Here is a 16,200-nt window from a genome sequence, read left to right as displayed (position 1 = left end):
CCTGCTTCACAGCAGCAGGTTGAGCCAAACACTCTAAATGTTCAGGGTCATCTTTGAGCACCATTTCACTTTTCTTTCCCCAGTTCACTGCAGTTCTTCCAGCAGTCCACACTTTCTCTGCTCTCTTTTTCTCATCATCTTCTCCTTCTTTTCCATAGCCCGGCTTGCCACAGGTTTGCCTGCTGTGTCTAAAAGCAGCAGCAGCAGCAGCAACCCAGACTGACAGCAGCTCATTGGCTAATGCGGATCACATGTAGCCTGGTGCTGGACGCTCTGGAGGTCTTTACAGTATTAACAGAAGAAGCGGTGCAAGTGAAATTAGACACTGCCGTCGGACAACATGCAATAATTTATAAATGTTTTAAATCAGGTTGGGTCCGGATTAGCCAGCAGGTGGGTCCAGATCCGGACCGCGAGCCGCTAATCCGTGACCTCTGATGTTGATCCTGACTTAACACGCGGCGTTTCATAAACGGCATCAGTATATCCAACACCAGGATGATCCGTGCAAGTTTCACATCCTCCAGGGCCTGATACAGATGTCATTGTAGATATAAAGGTCAGGCTCTGGTCATCTATCTTAATTTTTGCACCATGTATTCATGTTCTCTTTTTGGCTGTGGTTCTTTTTGACCCTCTGCCATCCATTGACCTGACACAACTGCAAGATTGCTCCGCCTACCAAAAAAAACAAGCCACTGAAAACAACTCTCAGAAAAACTGCGGGTAGTTTTAAAGCCGACACAGTGAAGCACAACGTTTCATGAGGCATTTAATGAGGCATTTATGTTTAGCCAAAGACAAAGAGTACATTTTTTACCCCCACATCAAGTCAGTAAAGTTTTTTGGGGGGGCAGAAAATCAACATTAAAGCCCAGGCTTTCCACAGAAGAGGAGAAATAATAACAGACACAGTCATGTTGGCTGTGAGGGAAGTTGTGTCTGATGTCTTTTAAAGCTATCAAAGCAGGGGAGTAAATATATAGAACATAAACGAGAGGTGGTTGAAAACCAAGCATGATTTTCACCTTTATAATCAGGCTGTGTATCAATGTTTAAAGCCACACCAGCATGTTTCCTTTGATAGAGTTTATTACCAAACGCCTTTGTTATTAATTAAGAAACACAAGCTTTTTCCAAGCTAAGCATCAGCAGATTGTTAAAATAATGAAAACAATAGAGGAATTGTTTGCCTTCATACAGACAAACAACCAGTAGCTCCTGTGTTGAGCTGCGCACTTTGCCAGCAGCAGCCTTTTGTTCATTTTTTTTTACATTTTTCAAGACTTTTTTTGTTTTTGTTTTGTTTTTGAAAATAGAACTAACTGTGTTGTATCCTCTAAATCAGGCCTGTCCAAAGTCGTTGCCTTGCAGCTTTTAGAGGTTCCTCTGCTTCAACGCGGCTGATTCTGATGATTGCAGTTCAGTAAAAGCCTGTTAATCAGCCGTCAGTGGAAATCAGCTTTGCTGAAGCTGGGGAACTTCTAAAACCTGCAGAACAGCGACCCTCAAGGACCGACTTTGGACATGCCTGCTCTAAAACGTTTGGATGACGAGTCTCTAAAGAAGACATTCAAATATTCAACCTTCAATTACACATTTTTTGATCAGAAGTGTCTGCTATGCCTTCATACACTAAATCCTGGTAACTTTGTTGGTGGAGCGACGTTTCACTTCAGGAAAATTTGAGAGCTGATTGGTTGCTGACGAGCTTCTAGGTTTGATTAACAGAAGGCGTTGCATCAATCCTCAGCCATCTGCATATGTGGCGCCCCACTAGCTAACAATAATGTAATTACACCACACGAATAAAATGGTTATTATTGAGATTTATCATGTAGTCAAAACTGTAAATAACAACAAATCAAATTTCAAGAAACTTTTTTTTTAATTCGGCAGTAAAGAACGTTAGCGGTATAAGCAGCGATGCTGAAGGGAGTGGAGGCCTGGTGGTTAGGGCATAGAGCTTGGAATCCTGAGGTTGTGAGTCCGAAACCCACTCCCACTGACTGCCACTCTGGCTCTCTGAGCAAAGACCCTTTACCCTCGATTGCTCCCCGGGCGCCCCACTGCTCCTTACGGGGATGGGTTAAATTCAGAGGTAAATTTCTGCAATGCGAGATAAATAAAGTTCAATTATTGTTATTATTTATCAGAGAATCTTGGACTGGAGCTTTTTTGCTTCCTAAAAGTCTTGCTTTCTCTCTCTGCCCTCCAGCCGGAGTGAGCAGCAGATTTTTCCTCATTTTGCTGTAAAAATACAGCTACTTGTTAAATTTGTCCTCTGACTTGTTTGATATTAAAAGCGTCCATTATGTAGAACATCATCGTTGACTTTTCTTCACTCTGTAATAATGTACACTCTGAAGATTATTGTTGTCATCAATTTCTTTATGCAGTAGTATCGCATATCAATCAAGAACAGTTTATTTCTTGCTGCTTTTTAAAATTTGACTTCTGTTCATGGTGCGTCGTCAGTCTAGATCAAATTAAAAATCAGCGGGTCCGAATAAAGAAAATCATCAACCAGTAAAAGTCCGGAGACATTTTTTATTATAATATGTTATTTTAAACAGAATTTAACTGTGAAACAAAATGAGGTTTTTATGCATCCATGTTATACATTGACTTTTAAATTAAAAAATATAGAAAATAGAACATTTTTCCATTTTAAAATCTAAATACCAATCTTTCAGTTTGGTATAAAGACAGTTTCCTGATTCACATATTTTGTAAAACACCTGAACTGACTGTTTGTTATTTTTTTCTTTCTTTTTTCTGGCTTAATGAGAGCAGTGGGCTTTAGGCTGCCCTGCAAAGCTCAACATCCTCTAAATGTTCAGGATAATCTTTGAGCACCATTTCACTTTTCTGTCACCAGTTCACCGCAGTTCTTCCAGCAGTCCACACTTTCTCTGCTCTCTTTTTCTCATCGTCTTCTCCTTCTTTCCCATCGCCTGGCTTGCCACAAGTTTGCCTGCTGTGTCTAAAAGTAGCAGCAGCAGAAACCCAGACTGACAGCTCATTGGCTAATGCGGATCACATGTAGCCTGGTGCTGGACGCTCTGAAGGTCTTTACCGTATTAACAGGAGAAGCGGGACAAGTGAATTTGACACTTCAGTTGGACAACATGCAGTACTTTATAAATGTTTTAAATCAGGTTGGGTCGGGATTAGCCAGCAGGTGGGTCCGGATCTGGACCACGGTCCGTTAATCCGTGACCTCTGGTCTAGAGGTATCTGCAAAAGTAAATCTTTAGTGTGTTTTGCTAACAGTTTTTAGGGAACTCCAGTGTTTTTATAAACCCCTATGAAATTGAAAACATTTTGTTTCTTCACAGTAAAATGATATAATCAGAGATGCATATTTATAGCTTTAAGCCTTGAAGGAGGGAACATATTTATATAAGAATGACTTCAGAGTAGCTTTACTAATTCTTTCAGCAGGTATGCTGCTGAAAGAAGGTATGCTCCGGTTTACATAAAGTGTGATTGGACCCAGCAGGTTGACTGCATGTCCGATCAGCAGCCACTCGCCTGGGTTTGTTGACAGTTTTTGGTTCGGGTGCTGATCCCCGTGACAGATTCCTCTGGGTTTCTGCTGCAGTGTTGGGACTTTGGGCGGTGGGAGAGTTTGCATGAACTGAATGGAAAAACCCACATGCTGAGGTTGGTCAGATTTGTCCAAGTTTACGATGCGTTTAAATACGCCGTGGAAAACTTTCCACACTCTCTTCTTTCAGAGGTGTAGTCTTACAGCGTTCACCGCGTCGATCTTTCATTGCTTCCATGTCCAGTTCCCAGCATTTTTCCTTCCAGCACCACTTAACCAAGACGCTGTAAAGTTGGGATGAATATTTTCTGGGTTAACGTGCGACAAACTCGTTTTATCTTAATGATGAAGGGATTCAATCTTTACATTCCTCCGTCTCTGAAAACTGCTTGTAGCAAAGCTGCCAGTTATTATTATGAAGAGGTTGCCAAGCACTCAGGTGCCTTCCTCCCAGAGAGGCCACAGGAAAGATGGGGCTGTCCTGATAACGTCCAAAAGCAAGAAGAAAAAAGAGTTAGACTTGGAGGAGTTAACAGGCCAGCAGCAGCTGTAGCTGCAGCACTAATCAGTAGTTCAGCTCAGACTGAAATCCCTGCAATGAGCTGTGTTTGATCAGGTGCTTTCTCTGTCATTCCTCTGTCCGTTGGCACTTTAGAAACTGGCACTACTTAAAGGCAGCATGTTGTTTTAAAAAGTCCAGCATGTTCATATCAGTACACTTGAGTAAAGAAGACTCTAGATATGGTTTGGTTGATCTATATTAAAGGCAGACAGTTGTATTCATTCACGGAGATGGTGAGCAGTGGTGACAGACGGTGCGACAGCAACAGGTGGCTGCAAACAGGTGGGACTTCAACTCCGGTTCAGATTTCAGTGTTGACTTGGCTTAATGCTGTGTTACCCTTTTTTTTGAGTCTTTATCTAACCTGCAAATCTCCAGTAGATTGATATGTAATGATTGAGCTGCAGCATTTACAGAATACACAACAAAAAAAGAAGCATTTTGACCTTTTAAACTTTTCCTGAGTGAAACATAACAGCACTGCTTCTCTGCATGTTTGCAAACGGAGAGAAACTCCAACCAGGTAATACCTCAGAGCTGATTTCTGGCTTCTCCACCTGCTGTTGCTGCACAATGCAGGTCAGCTGACTGAAGTGGGGCTGTGCACTTTTATCTGGATTACAAAATGGACAGATCTGGTTGACTACAAATGGAAAAGCAGGCTTTTTGTGGAAGAAACCGCTCAGATTATTCCTGAAGTGTTTTTCCTGATTTTCTACTTAAATCAATCTGCAGTAAAAGATCAGTAAAATCACAAACACACTGGAGTTTTTCTTCGGAGTTTCGTATTAAATCATGGAATAAATTGACTCCTCTTATAATAAAACAAAGAGATTTAATCTCCCAATCATTCATAAAACCTCCCCTTATTCTTTTTATTCAAACAGCCAAGTCCCTTTAAGATCCCTTATAAAAATACTCAAGTAGTTTGCAGTGGATACGTACTCGCAAATGTCACTTTTTACATACAGAACTCACAATAGGAAAGGGTGTTTGTCTAGAGGGGCCTTTTAATCTTCTGTATAAATATGAGAAGAGATTTTTTTATTATCCTTTAATGTCAAGCAATTACCCTCTAACTGTATCTACTTTTGTTCACTGCCATTTAGAGCTGACCTGCAAGAGCAAAGGAAAGCTGGATCTTTCTGGCACTTTCTCTGTGATTTTAGGCCGTTTGATGTCTTTTAGAAGCGATATGAATCACTTCTGCAGACTATTTAAGGCACACAACTTTTAATTGTGCAGAAGCGGAAATGGAGGGGCTTTATTATTAAGGGTTTTTAGCTGGTGAAATCGGCTGCAGTTCTGAAAGCGCAACAGAAACTCTCCTTTGAATGAGCGTTTTCTTTTCACACTGGGGATATCAGAGCGCCAGTGAACTGTTGGATTCCTCTCTTTCCCCGAGCAGCACATACAAGTGTAAAAAGTAATTTTGACGGAGGGAGAACAAAGCTGTCTCTGTAAGCTGAAACACAAGAGCGAGGGACTGGACGTGGTCGCGAAGACGATGATGATGATACGGGGTGTTCACCTCCTAATTGCCCGTCTTCACTGCTTATGATCTGGTTTCACAGCGAACCGTTGTTTCCACCCTCCCTTTCCATTGTGTGCACAGATGTTTCCGAGCGTGGTGCAGGTGTAAAGTAGCGCTTCTCGCACTCCAGCAGGAAAGAGCGAGCCCAACTGCAGCTGCAGCTCAGACCCAGTTCTGCTCGTTTTGAAACCACGCAGCAGGCGTGTGAGGCGGCGGTAGGATTCCTCTGGAAGCAGGGATCCTGTTAGGATCAGGAAGACCAATTCTACCTTGAAACTAAAATATAACACAACCTGACTTCATTTTTTTTATTTTTTAATGTTGTTGGCGGTGGATTAAAAATAATTAACATTGGCTTCCTGTTTGCTGTATAAATCAAACCAGGTTCTGAGTCTATCTAGTTGAGATTGATGTGGCTGATGGTGGAAGGCGGGTGATTGCGTGATGAACATTTGGAAAGGTGCGACTTTTCAATTTGAATGTGTTTTGAGCTGAGTTACTGTCATTTTGAGTAACTAATTTATCTTTTAAGACCTCAAGTCAAATGAGATGTTTGTTTCATATTGGGCATAGCAGGCACTTTTATATGTTAAGCGTCTTAGTTTAATGAATAAAACATTGATTGTAAACCTCCTTTTACTTGCTTTTGGTTAGCACTGCTAAGCAAATTCTTCTTGAACTTTTCAGCTTCTGAATAGGGCTGCACTGGTTAATTGGTAGCCGATTGATCGGTCTCAATTTCCTTCATTTTTGGGAGATCAGTGAATGGACGGTTCTTAGATATCAAACCGGTCCTATCTACCCCTGCAAACATGTAAAATTCCCCCACTCTCAAGGTCTGGTTATACTCCTGCAGCAGTGTGTCGCAGTGAGCATGTTGCAGGTATGACGCAGATATTTTTGGTTTATGCCCAATATTGAAGCGTGGTCTGCGCTACGTTATTCCACGCCACAATGCAAGAGGGCCAATCAGGAACTAGCTTTGGTTCTAGATACGGCCGAGGCGGTGAGGAAGTGGGAGCAAGTTAGTGCGACAACTGAGAGACATGAGGGTGAAAAAGGGCGGGAATCCAGGTGGAAAAAGGGTCCCAGCGTTCTCCCGCACCTCGCTCTTCTAGCTGATCCATCTTCACCAGTCGTTTTCAACAATGGCGGTCATACAAACAAAACGATCCGGTAAGGTACCAAACAGCAAATATGCATTTGGTAGAGCGGATGTAGATTTGACCAATCGGAGGCCTCCTGTCTGCTGCACTGTCTGCGGTCACCTAAAGTTTGGGAGAGGTGCAGCAGGGTGTCTGTGGAAGGGGCGGGGGTGGGGCATATCTGCTTTAACTGCGACACACATGCAGACGACCTGGTTTATATATATAAAAATATACAAAAAATATTGATCCGGGGTAACAGCTGTAGCTTTAGCACGTAACATTTCTACTAAATTAGCTAAACTAGGGGGACACAAACTGCCTCGACTGCCAATGTATTTTTAAAAGAATCCAATTTGTTTGTAAGTGCTGCTTTTATCTCACTTTGATTGCTCAAAAATAGTTTGGTATTATTTGGATGAAGATTTTATAAGCCTACAGTTGTGACCTCGGCTTTGGGAGCAGCGATTCTCACTTTAAATTTATTTTTCCCCTAGGAATAATAAAAAATGAGGTTCCATTCAGCCTTCCTGTTATTAGCAGAACATCTTGCTCTCTCTACAAGCTTGAATAAACAGACTTGTCTGGACATTTCATGGAAAATACATCTGTTTTATAAAAAGTTTTTAAAATCTCTGACACTCAGTAACTAAAAGATCCGACTTGCAATTAATTATCAATCAATAGTTTGTTAATGTGATGATGTCCGATCAGGATGGATCAGATTTCACAGATTTGGACCTGTGGGTCACCAACCTGTTCCTCTGTGATTCTCTATTTAATATGTTGAATACGTTTCTTTTTCTTAATCTCAGGTCTATAAATCAGTTAATCCTTCAGCTTTGCTGTTTCCAGATAAAAGGTTTTTCTGTTAAGGATTTAATAGTGGAGGGAAAAGAGGCTGGGATGTTTTTTTTTTTTTTTTTTTTGCTGTATTGCATTATTGACAGATGCTTGAATCCCCAAAATGGACGAGGAAAGCCGTTATCACTGCTTCTCATAGGCTGCCAACCGTCACTCCTTCTGACGACACACGGTGCTAGACAGTCTCCACCGCCGTTCCTTCGAACTCCACAAATCTCCCGGCTTATCCCTACTCAGGCAAAAGACCACTGCCTCGCCACAACCACTAGTAATCACTTTTACACGCCCGATGCCTCTGAACTTGAGCCCAGATATCCCCCCCGTATTGTGTTGGATTAATTGGGTGAAATATAGAGCGGCAAAGCTCTCCCTGCCTGAACGAAGCAGGACTAAACGGTGCGTAATGGACGGACCAGGTTGTCTCAGATTAGTAGGGATACCTGAAAGGATAAATGGAGGAGCATGCATGCTGGCAGCAGTAGATGCCTGAGGGACGTTTGTGTTCTGATGCAGCGGCCATGTGTTGCGTGTGTTTAGGTAAATATGGGTAGAGCGTCGGCACTTGGTCGATAAGCAGCGGCCCGACCAGCAGTGAAGCGTAATGTTCCTGTTTTAACACTTAATAACCCTGCTGGTGATTTAATGCCTGGGAGGATTGTTTTTTTTTTTTTTTCATCTGGCTTTTATGCATAAAGACAGACTCCACCACCAGCAGACCTCTCTAATAATACAGATTAAAGGGCTGAAAACCATATTAACCAGAGTTATTCTATCATGATGTGTTTTGAACATTTTGTTCCTTAAAGCTCGTACCTCCGGCCTGAACAGAAGCGAGCGTCTAAATGCAGCCATTTCCTGAAAGTTTTAGAGCATCTTAAGATTTTGTCACTTTACAACCGCAAATAATAAAAGTATTCTTGTTTACTTAGTGATACTAAAGCTGAGGTTTTTTCAATTTAGTTAAAAAATGCTTTAATAATCCCAAAAAGAAAATTAAATGTTCTTAAATGTTTTCGAAAAAGAAATCTAAAAAGTGTGTCATGCATTTCACTGCAGCCCCATTTACTCAGATACCCCTGAATTAAATGCAGCAGTTTGTAAAGTGCATATTTAATCTCAGCTTGAACTTTAATGATCTATTAAAGGTTAAAGTAGAGATCCACTGATACAGGAGTTTAAATGCTGATTATGATTCTATTTTTATTATTTTTACATCAGTCTAACCCAGGGGGTTTCAATGTTTTCAATTCAAAAAGCCACTTTTGCCACCAAGGCTACAAAAGATGTTTTCCAAGAGCCATAATAAACATTTAAAGGTATAACAGAAAAGAGGCCATTTAAAAGTAAGGGGGCCATTAAAATAAAAAGAAAAACAAGAGAGTATTTTAAAAATAGGCAAGCTGAGAGAGCATAAATGTTGTACATATTCAGCTATTGTAGAATAAATAATGAACGACTTCTAACCGCCTTAATATTTTAAATCTGATCTGATCTGGTTTCATTAGATTCACAATGAAGGAACCAAAGAGCCGCATGAGGCTCTTGAGCTGGTTTGCAGATACCCGGTCAAACTGATTCTCAACATGAGGCGCAGATTTTTTATTTTAACCTTTTGGGGCGTTGATTTTTTGAAGCAAATATTCATTTTTCTTCCTTTACTTCCACAATAAAAAAGACGCAGCCATTACAAACTTTATACAAGTCTCAATTTAAACAAACAAAAAAAAAAAGATCAACAAATTAAACATACGATTATCAATGGATTAGCAGCAATTGGGGGCTGAATGCACTAATGAATCAGCAAAAGTAAGGATGTATCAGCTGATGCCAATACAGGAGAGAAAACCCGGCAGACATGGCGGTCCGTCTAGAATCTAAAGAGATTTATTAGAAGCTTGATGAAAAAACACCATCATGAAAATCACAAAACAATTACAAAAACATGTTCCAAGTATTACCAGATAACCTGGGTGGATATTTGTAAGGATATTCATGCTACAACTTTTAAGAATACTTCTTTTGGTCCGATCTTTTATTACTACCGTTATAAATACGGTACCCTTATTTTTTTATTTATAAACCAAAGAGTGAAACAAATAATGAGCACTGACTGGTTTATTTTTTAAACATTGGAACAAAAGCACACAAAAGAAATAAAAGTACAAAATAAGACTTTTTTTATAGAGATAAAACAGTAAAAATGCAAAAACTCTACATACACAAAAGGGTATGAGACTGTTTTTAAAAGATTATATATTTAATAATTATATTAGAGAGAAATATAAATATTGGCAAGACGTAAAATTGTTAAAAATCATCTAAATATGTCGTAAGCAAAAAAAAATCTGCTCAAGTATACATTACTTCTCCTGAACCTAAATTACATATCTAAATAATTATATTTAACCAAAACATGGTGAGTTCATTACATTGACAGTATGGGCTTTGATGGTCAAAGCCATGTTTACCTATCAGAGCCAGAGAGTGAGACAGAATAGCAGACAGAGGTGGAGGTGGAGTGGGCTTAAAAAGTTGTTGCTTTAAAGGTGTCGAGCTGGGTAGTTGCTGGCCGATCACGTTGTTATAACTAACAAAAAACACGGGAATCACAATATGTACCGTATAGAGCTGATCTATTAAAATGTTTAGATGCGTGACATGCGGGGGAACCTCTGAGGATATGGCGCACAACTATACATTTTAGTACAGCACTACCATTTACATTCTGTCTTGGCTAAATAAGCAGGGGTATTGTGAATTGTCTCCTTCTTTTAGCGTCTCCGGATGGATACTAGAAAAGTTAGTATCTCACCTATTAGGAAGAAATACAGCGACCATGGCATCGGTTTGAAGCCGCTGCTGTTCCTTCAGCCTTCGCCAGCGTTCCAATGCTTTTCCGATACATACTCTGGTCTTGGCTTTTTCTTCTTCAGCCTTCCTCTTGCCATCTGCAACTTCACATACTTTCCTTCCACTGCTATCGAGGCAATATGGAAGACTGACCTAAGTGACTCGCAGACCAGTTAGGATTCTTTTATGTGTCATGGTACGCGCCCGGAACTAATCGTGTACAGTGGACCGTCTTTTGTGATTGGTTGGGGTTATTCATTGGTTTCTCACAGTAGCGGGGACCGTTTATTTTAGTTTCACTTCCAGACCTTCTATTTCACTTTTTTCTAAGCAGCTGTGGGGAGACCTTTAAGCCACGTGGTAAAAATGCATCAGAAAAGATAGTGGAAAGAAAGGAAGCAATCGTTTAAATTTAGCCTGAAGTTTGAAACTTTAAGTCTGAAATGGAAACGGCTAACGTGGAGGAATGAAGTCACCAGAGTATAGATGGCAGGTTATACTTCTACAACTGCACACATCAATTGTTGCCTAGGTCTGGTCGTGAACCAGTTTTGCTGGTATGCTTCTGCACCGTCTGTCTGGAATTTCTAGGGACACTCAGCAGTTTCATCATCTTCTGACAGATGTGTCTGCTAGATGGCTCTAGAGTTGCTAGGCACCAAAGAGGAACAGGTTCCATTAATGGAGTTGGCAAAAAGACTGATTAAACTTTCTGTGTAGTTGTACATTGTTCCTCGGTTTTTAAAAATGGCGCGCCCCGGCACCGAATCAAGGAGGACGACCACACAGACATAGGCCTGTCACGATAACAAATTTTGCTGATCGATTAATTGTCTCAAAAATTATTGCGATAAACTATAATATTGTTTGAAGACACTGATTTAATGGAAATTACGTAATAATGCATGCATTTTCCTGCCAAAGATAAACACACTTTATTTTCAACAGAACACTTAACACTAGAACTGGTTAACAAAATAAAATGAGAAATAAAATTAAATGGACTCTCAGTCTCTGTTAACTTAAAATACACTTGAATAAAAACTAAATACAAGATAAAACCACAGTGAAAATAAAAACGTGTATACAAAATATCACGTTGGTGATATGTATGTTTTCTGGGGAATTCATACTGTCTATCAAATGTCTGCAACATTTTTCGATATGCCGGCTTTTCAACAATATTAAATGGGAGCATCTCTTTAGCAATTAAATGAACTACGCTGTCTGTGAGCGTGCGCCACTTTGCGCCGTCCTTTTTGCATTCTGCCTGTCGATTAATTGCTTCAGTGATGGTGGACTGTCGCGAACTTGAAGACACAGACGGCCCACCGCTTGTACTTTTTGTCCCCAGCTGGAGAAACTTTGCTGGGCGGTTGTGCTTAAGGTGCGTGTGTAGGTTGGTTTTATTGCTGCTCTTAGTTGCTACTGTTTTATGACAAATGGGACATACTGGCTCGCATAGGTTCAACGGTTCGCCTCGGTCATTTGGTTTGAATCCGAAATACTCCAACACTGCGTAGTCGGGATTTCTTTGAGATGACGGTTGCAGAACATCTGCGCGGGGAGCGTGGGTGTGCACAGAGGCTATGCGTCAGAAGCATAAAGTGGCCTTAAATCAAACACTGTAAATCAGTCTACATATGCCTTAGTAAACATGGTGGTGGCTGCATCAGGGTTTGGGAATTTATATTTTCAGGGAGGCTTATTGGACCTGATGGGCAGATGAATGAGGCTTAAAGTAAAAGATGTAGAGAAAAACAAGAACGCTTCTATAAGCCTCTGTATATTCAATTCATTTTCTCTCTTTGCATATTCCTAGGACAGTAATCATCTAGTCACAGGAAGTGCTACCTCATCAAAGAGAGATGATATCTACCTTTTTAACAGTGCTCAGCAGCCTCCTCTCTCCAAAGTGCTGAATTGGATCTGAACCAGTAAATCCTTTCCTCTAACCATCTTCTCTCCCCCTCCCCTCTCTGCTGCAGGCTGACTTGACGGGGATCAGATGGAAGAAGTTTGTGTGGCAGGGCCCCACCTCTGCTCCCATCCTCTTCCCGGTGACGGAGGAGGACCCCATCCTGTGCAGCTTCAGCCGCTGCCTTAAGGCCGACGTGCTGAGCGTGTGGCGGCGCAGCCAGCGGCAGGGCTGGAGAGAGCTCTGGCTCTTCTGGTGGGGGGACGACCCCAACTTCGCTAATCTGATCCACCATGAGCTGGCAGGTAAGGAGCCTTTAGCGTCGATCTAGCTGTGCTGTTGGACCCTGTTTGTTGTCTCTGTGCTTTAGAGGTAGCAGAGCACTGCCGGGGTGGTAGTAGCTTTAATGAAACCGGGCGGTTTGTGGAAGAAAGAAGGTCTTTAAGAGAAAATAATCGACTCTGCTCCTACAAGAGCAAGAAAAAAAAGTCCTGTGGATATAAAATTCTCTCTCTTACCTGTGAACCTCTGAGATTAACTCAAGGTTATGAAGCTATAAAGGAAGGATTGCTGTAAGAGATGAAGGAAAAACGCAGAGCTCAGAGCTTTTAAAAAGGAAACACTTGATTTGAAGATTTGTTATTGATTGAGTCATAGAAAATGATTGTCAGAAAGGCACCGGAGGGATGCCCTGTAATTGAGAGCAATAAGGACGTGTTGTTATCTGTGTGATCCCACCCTGCCTTTATCGCTCAGCCAACTGATAATCTGTCCAGTGCCAACATCTGCAGGGCATCCTCCGCTCCTCAGAGATGCCTGGGATTCTGCGCTTCACCTTTTCTTTCTTAGGCGTAGAGTCGAGGGTCGCTCGTCCTCAGAAGAGGCTCAGGTGGGCAGCCGCTGCTCGGGTGAGAAGTACAGTATGTGCAGGCATCCATGCAGAAAGGAGGCAGTTAATTTTTTTTCCTTTTAGAGTAAGAACAGTGTGGTTTGCAGTCTGTGACCCTCGTTCATTATCAGACTGTGCGCCTGAAGTGGACTCAGAATGGAAGCCGAAGGCTACGAATGGCAGCTCATTCAAGCCTGACGCCTGCTGGTAATAACCCGAAGCGGTTGGCTTAGGGCCTCTGATGGAGGGCGCTTCTTTTTAAGCAGCAGGGATGATTTTTTTTTTTTTTTTGGAGCATCTTTATTTGTTCTGAAAGAACATGAAACATATCTAAAGTGCTGAATGTAAATGACGTTGTAACCTCTGGAATGCTTTCAGTCTGCTCCCTTTGGAAGCAATCAGAAATGCATCAGCTGCTTTGTGTTCGCTCGTTTGTTTCATTATTGACTGTTTCCTATACCCTGCTTCTTATGTTTGAATGTTTGGGATTAAATCTGTGTATTCCTCCTGCTACCAGTGGTGCCACTGACCCCAGGTCAAATCCAGAACAACCAACTTCTGTGTTTTGGTTCATTGTTGCCCCTTTAAAGCACCTGTTGTTAATTTCCTTTGTATCAAAATATTTGACTCTAATTAACAACAAATTGACTGAATCGATACTTTGGAAGTTGATCTGACTTGGTATAATAATCTGATTTATTTGTCAGAAGATTTAAGGATTTTGTTTACTGCTGGTGCAGAGATGCCATGTATGATAATGTTAGCTCTCGGCGCTGCTCAATGCTAGCTGTCAGCAGAACCTTGTTCTGATTGGTCAGCATTCCAGTGGCTAGCTCTTTCAGCTTTGGACTTAAATATAAATATAGTCTTTTTGAGTTTTATTTTTTCATTTGATGTTAAAAGCATCAAAATTGTCTCACAAAAGTAATAAAACATTTTTTACAGATGTGTATTAGCATTTTTTAGAGAGTTAAGGATGGAAATAAGTTGTTTTAGTACCATAATTACATTATTTATAGACACCCGGGTGTATATCTGGTCGAACATGCGCAAAACGGATCGTGCTTCAGGGAGGGATCGGGTAGGGACATCCACCACCCTCACTGTAGGAGCCACGTTTGGTATGAATGCACCTTAAATGTATAGTGGAGGAGGTTCTTTTTCTGGATGGATCATCTAAGTGGTCCTCCTAATTGTCACTTATTCTGATGATATGTTTACGCATGGCTGTCCTACGTGCTCGTCCCCATTTTCACTTACCGGTGAGAGTCTGACATAGTGAAAAAATTGCAAATCATCTTTAGGCAAGTAAGCTTGCATTAGCAATGCAAACAGCAACTTTTAAACAGAGCGTGGAGGAGGAGAAATGGGCTCGAGCACGCTCTGGGATGCATTTAATAGGCGCTGTGCATGTGCAGGTCTTTTTTAAAAATTGTGAAAATCCTCCATCATACCTTTTAAGTTATGACCTAATTAGCGCCCTTTAGCTGTGCTCCATTAAGAAGCAGCAAACTTTGCTGTGATCAGAAGGTGAGGATGTGATGCAAAGGTGGCGGGCATTATGCAGAACGGTATGCTTCCGTTACCGTCACCGGGTCGGGTTCGGTCGCTCCATCCCCAGCCGCTGGGGTTCCCAGACCAGCCCTGGAGCTTGAGAGATTTGCAGAGAAAGGATGTGTTGATGGGGTTGGAACTTCTCTCTACGTCAATTTCGTTATTCATCTATGACAAAGTAAACTCGGTTTTACATTCTATCACCCCTTTAAGACGGTTTCCTTAAAGGAGCCAAGCCACGTTTACTCATATAAAAACAAAAATCTCCAAACACCAATGCTCCTGTTAAAGTAAAGCGATATCCACCCATTGATTGTCCTGATACTGTTTATGGAGCCTAATACATCCCATTATTCTGTATGCTTGTGAAAAGGCTGAAATCAGTGAACAACTCCCTAAGTATTTTTTTTTTTTTTGTATCAAAACAAAATGTAAAACACAGAAATAAAACAATAAAATATCAAACAGGGCATCATTCTTTCAGAAAGTCTTTAAGCTACAGTAATAATTTGGATCGCTCTATATCATTGATGGAAAACATGGATTTGTGATACTTTACTATAAATAATGATCTAATATTTATGGAAGTACATGCAGCTTTGAAATAGTAATGCAGCATAAAGTGATATTACATTAATGATGGAACCGTATTTATTTAGCAGCCCTCGTTAGAATCACAGTATCCAAATGGGTTTAATATGAGACGTGATCGCTGAGCTAACAAGCAGAGGCAGTGAAAGTGAAGCAGCGATTATTTTACCACCTTTAGCTTCTAACTGGAAAAGGAAAGGCTTTTAGATGGTGATTACTAAATACAGATGGAATGACGCCTCCAGCCAGTAACTGCGAGTTTGTTAACTATTACAATAATCAGAATAGTCTTATTTGTTTATTGAACTTATCGGCTCTGAGCCGACAGGATATGGAAGCACATATGTGCCTCATGCAGACACACAGCTTACTTAAAACCTTCCCAGTAAGAGATTTGAGCATACATACTGTGCTCTGAATGTAAAATAATATTTTATAAAGTTAATTTTGCCATTTTTCACTGTCAGAAAAAAAGGTTGCACATTTAGTGGTGGGCCAACCAGTCACAGATCAAAACTGGTAAAGAGTGACATTAGTTTTATGGTCATCGGGTCGTCTATCAGCTTTGTTTTGTATTTACGGTTCAGTGGCGGTTCTAGACCAAATGTACCAAATGTTTAATTCGGGGACAGAAAAGCATGGAATAAAAAAAACAGGGCAAGTAATACAAATATATATAGATAGCTGCATAAAGAATTTCTATTTAATTAGGTTTAATTAAAATTCTGTCTTATTAGGTC

At 40.9% G+C, this 16,200-nt stretch overlaps 1 protein-coding gene across 2 annotated transcripts in view; it reads left to right on the top strand.

The window, feature by feature from the left end:
* The window catches only part of med13 (mediator complex subunit 13), a 117,812-nt gene that overhangs the window by 6,482 nt on the left and 95,130 nt on the right, over window positions 1–16,200 (top strand). For both annotated transcript variants that reach the window (XR_001481346.1, XM_015379019.1), the window contains exon 2: window positions 12,497–12,731. Coding sequence is in view for 1 of the 2 variants with exons in the window: in XM_015379019.1 (XP_015234505.1) it covers window positions 12,497–12,731 (235 nt within the window). In the remaining variant the exon portion in view is untranslated. The remainder of the gene's footprint in view (window positions 1–12,496; window positions 12,732–16,200) is intronic.

Source organism: Cyprinodon variegatus, unplaced genomic scaffold, assembly GCF_000732505.1.
Source record: "Cyprinodon variegatus isolate N-32 unplaced genomic scaffold, C_variegatus-1.0 Scaffold184, whole genome shotgun sequence".
Classification (NCBI taxonomy): domain Eukaryota; kingdom Metazoa; phylum Chordata; class Actinopteri; order Cyprinodontiformes; family Cyprinodontidae; genus Cyprinodon; species Cyprinodon variegatus.
This window is presented reverse-complemented; position numbering and strand designations above follow the sequence as displayed.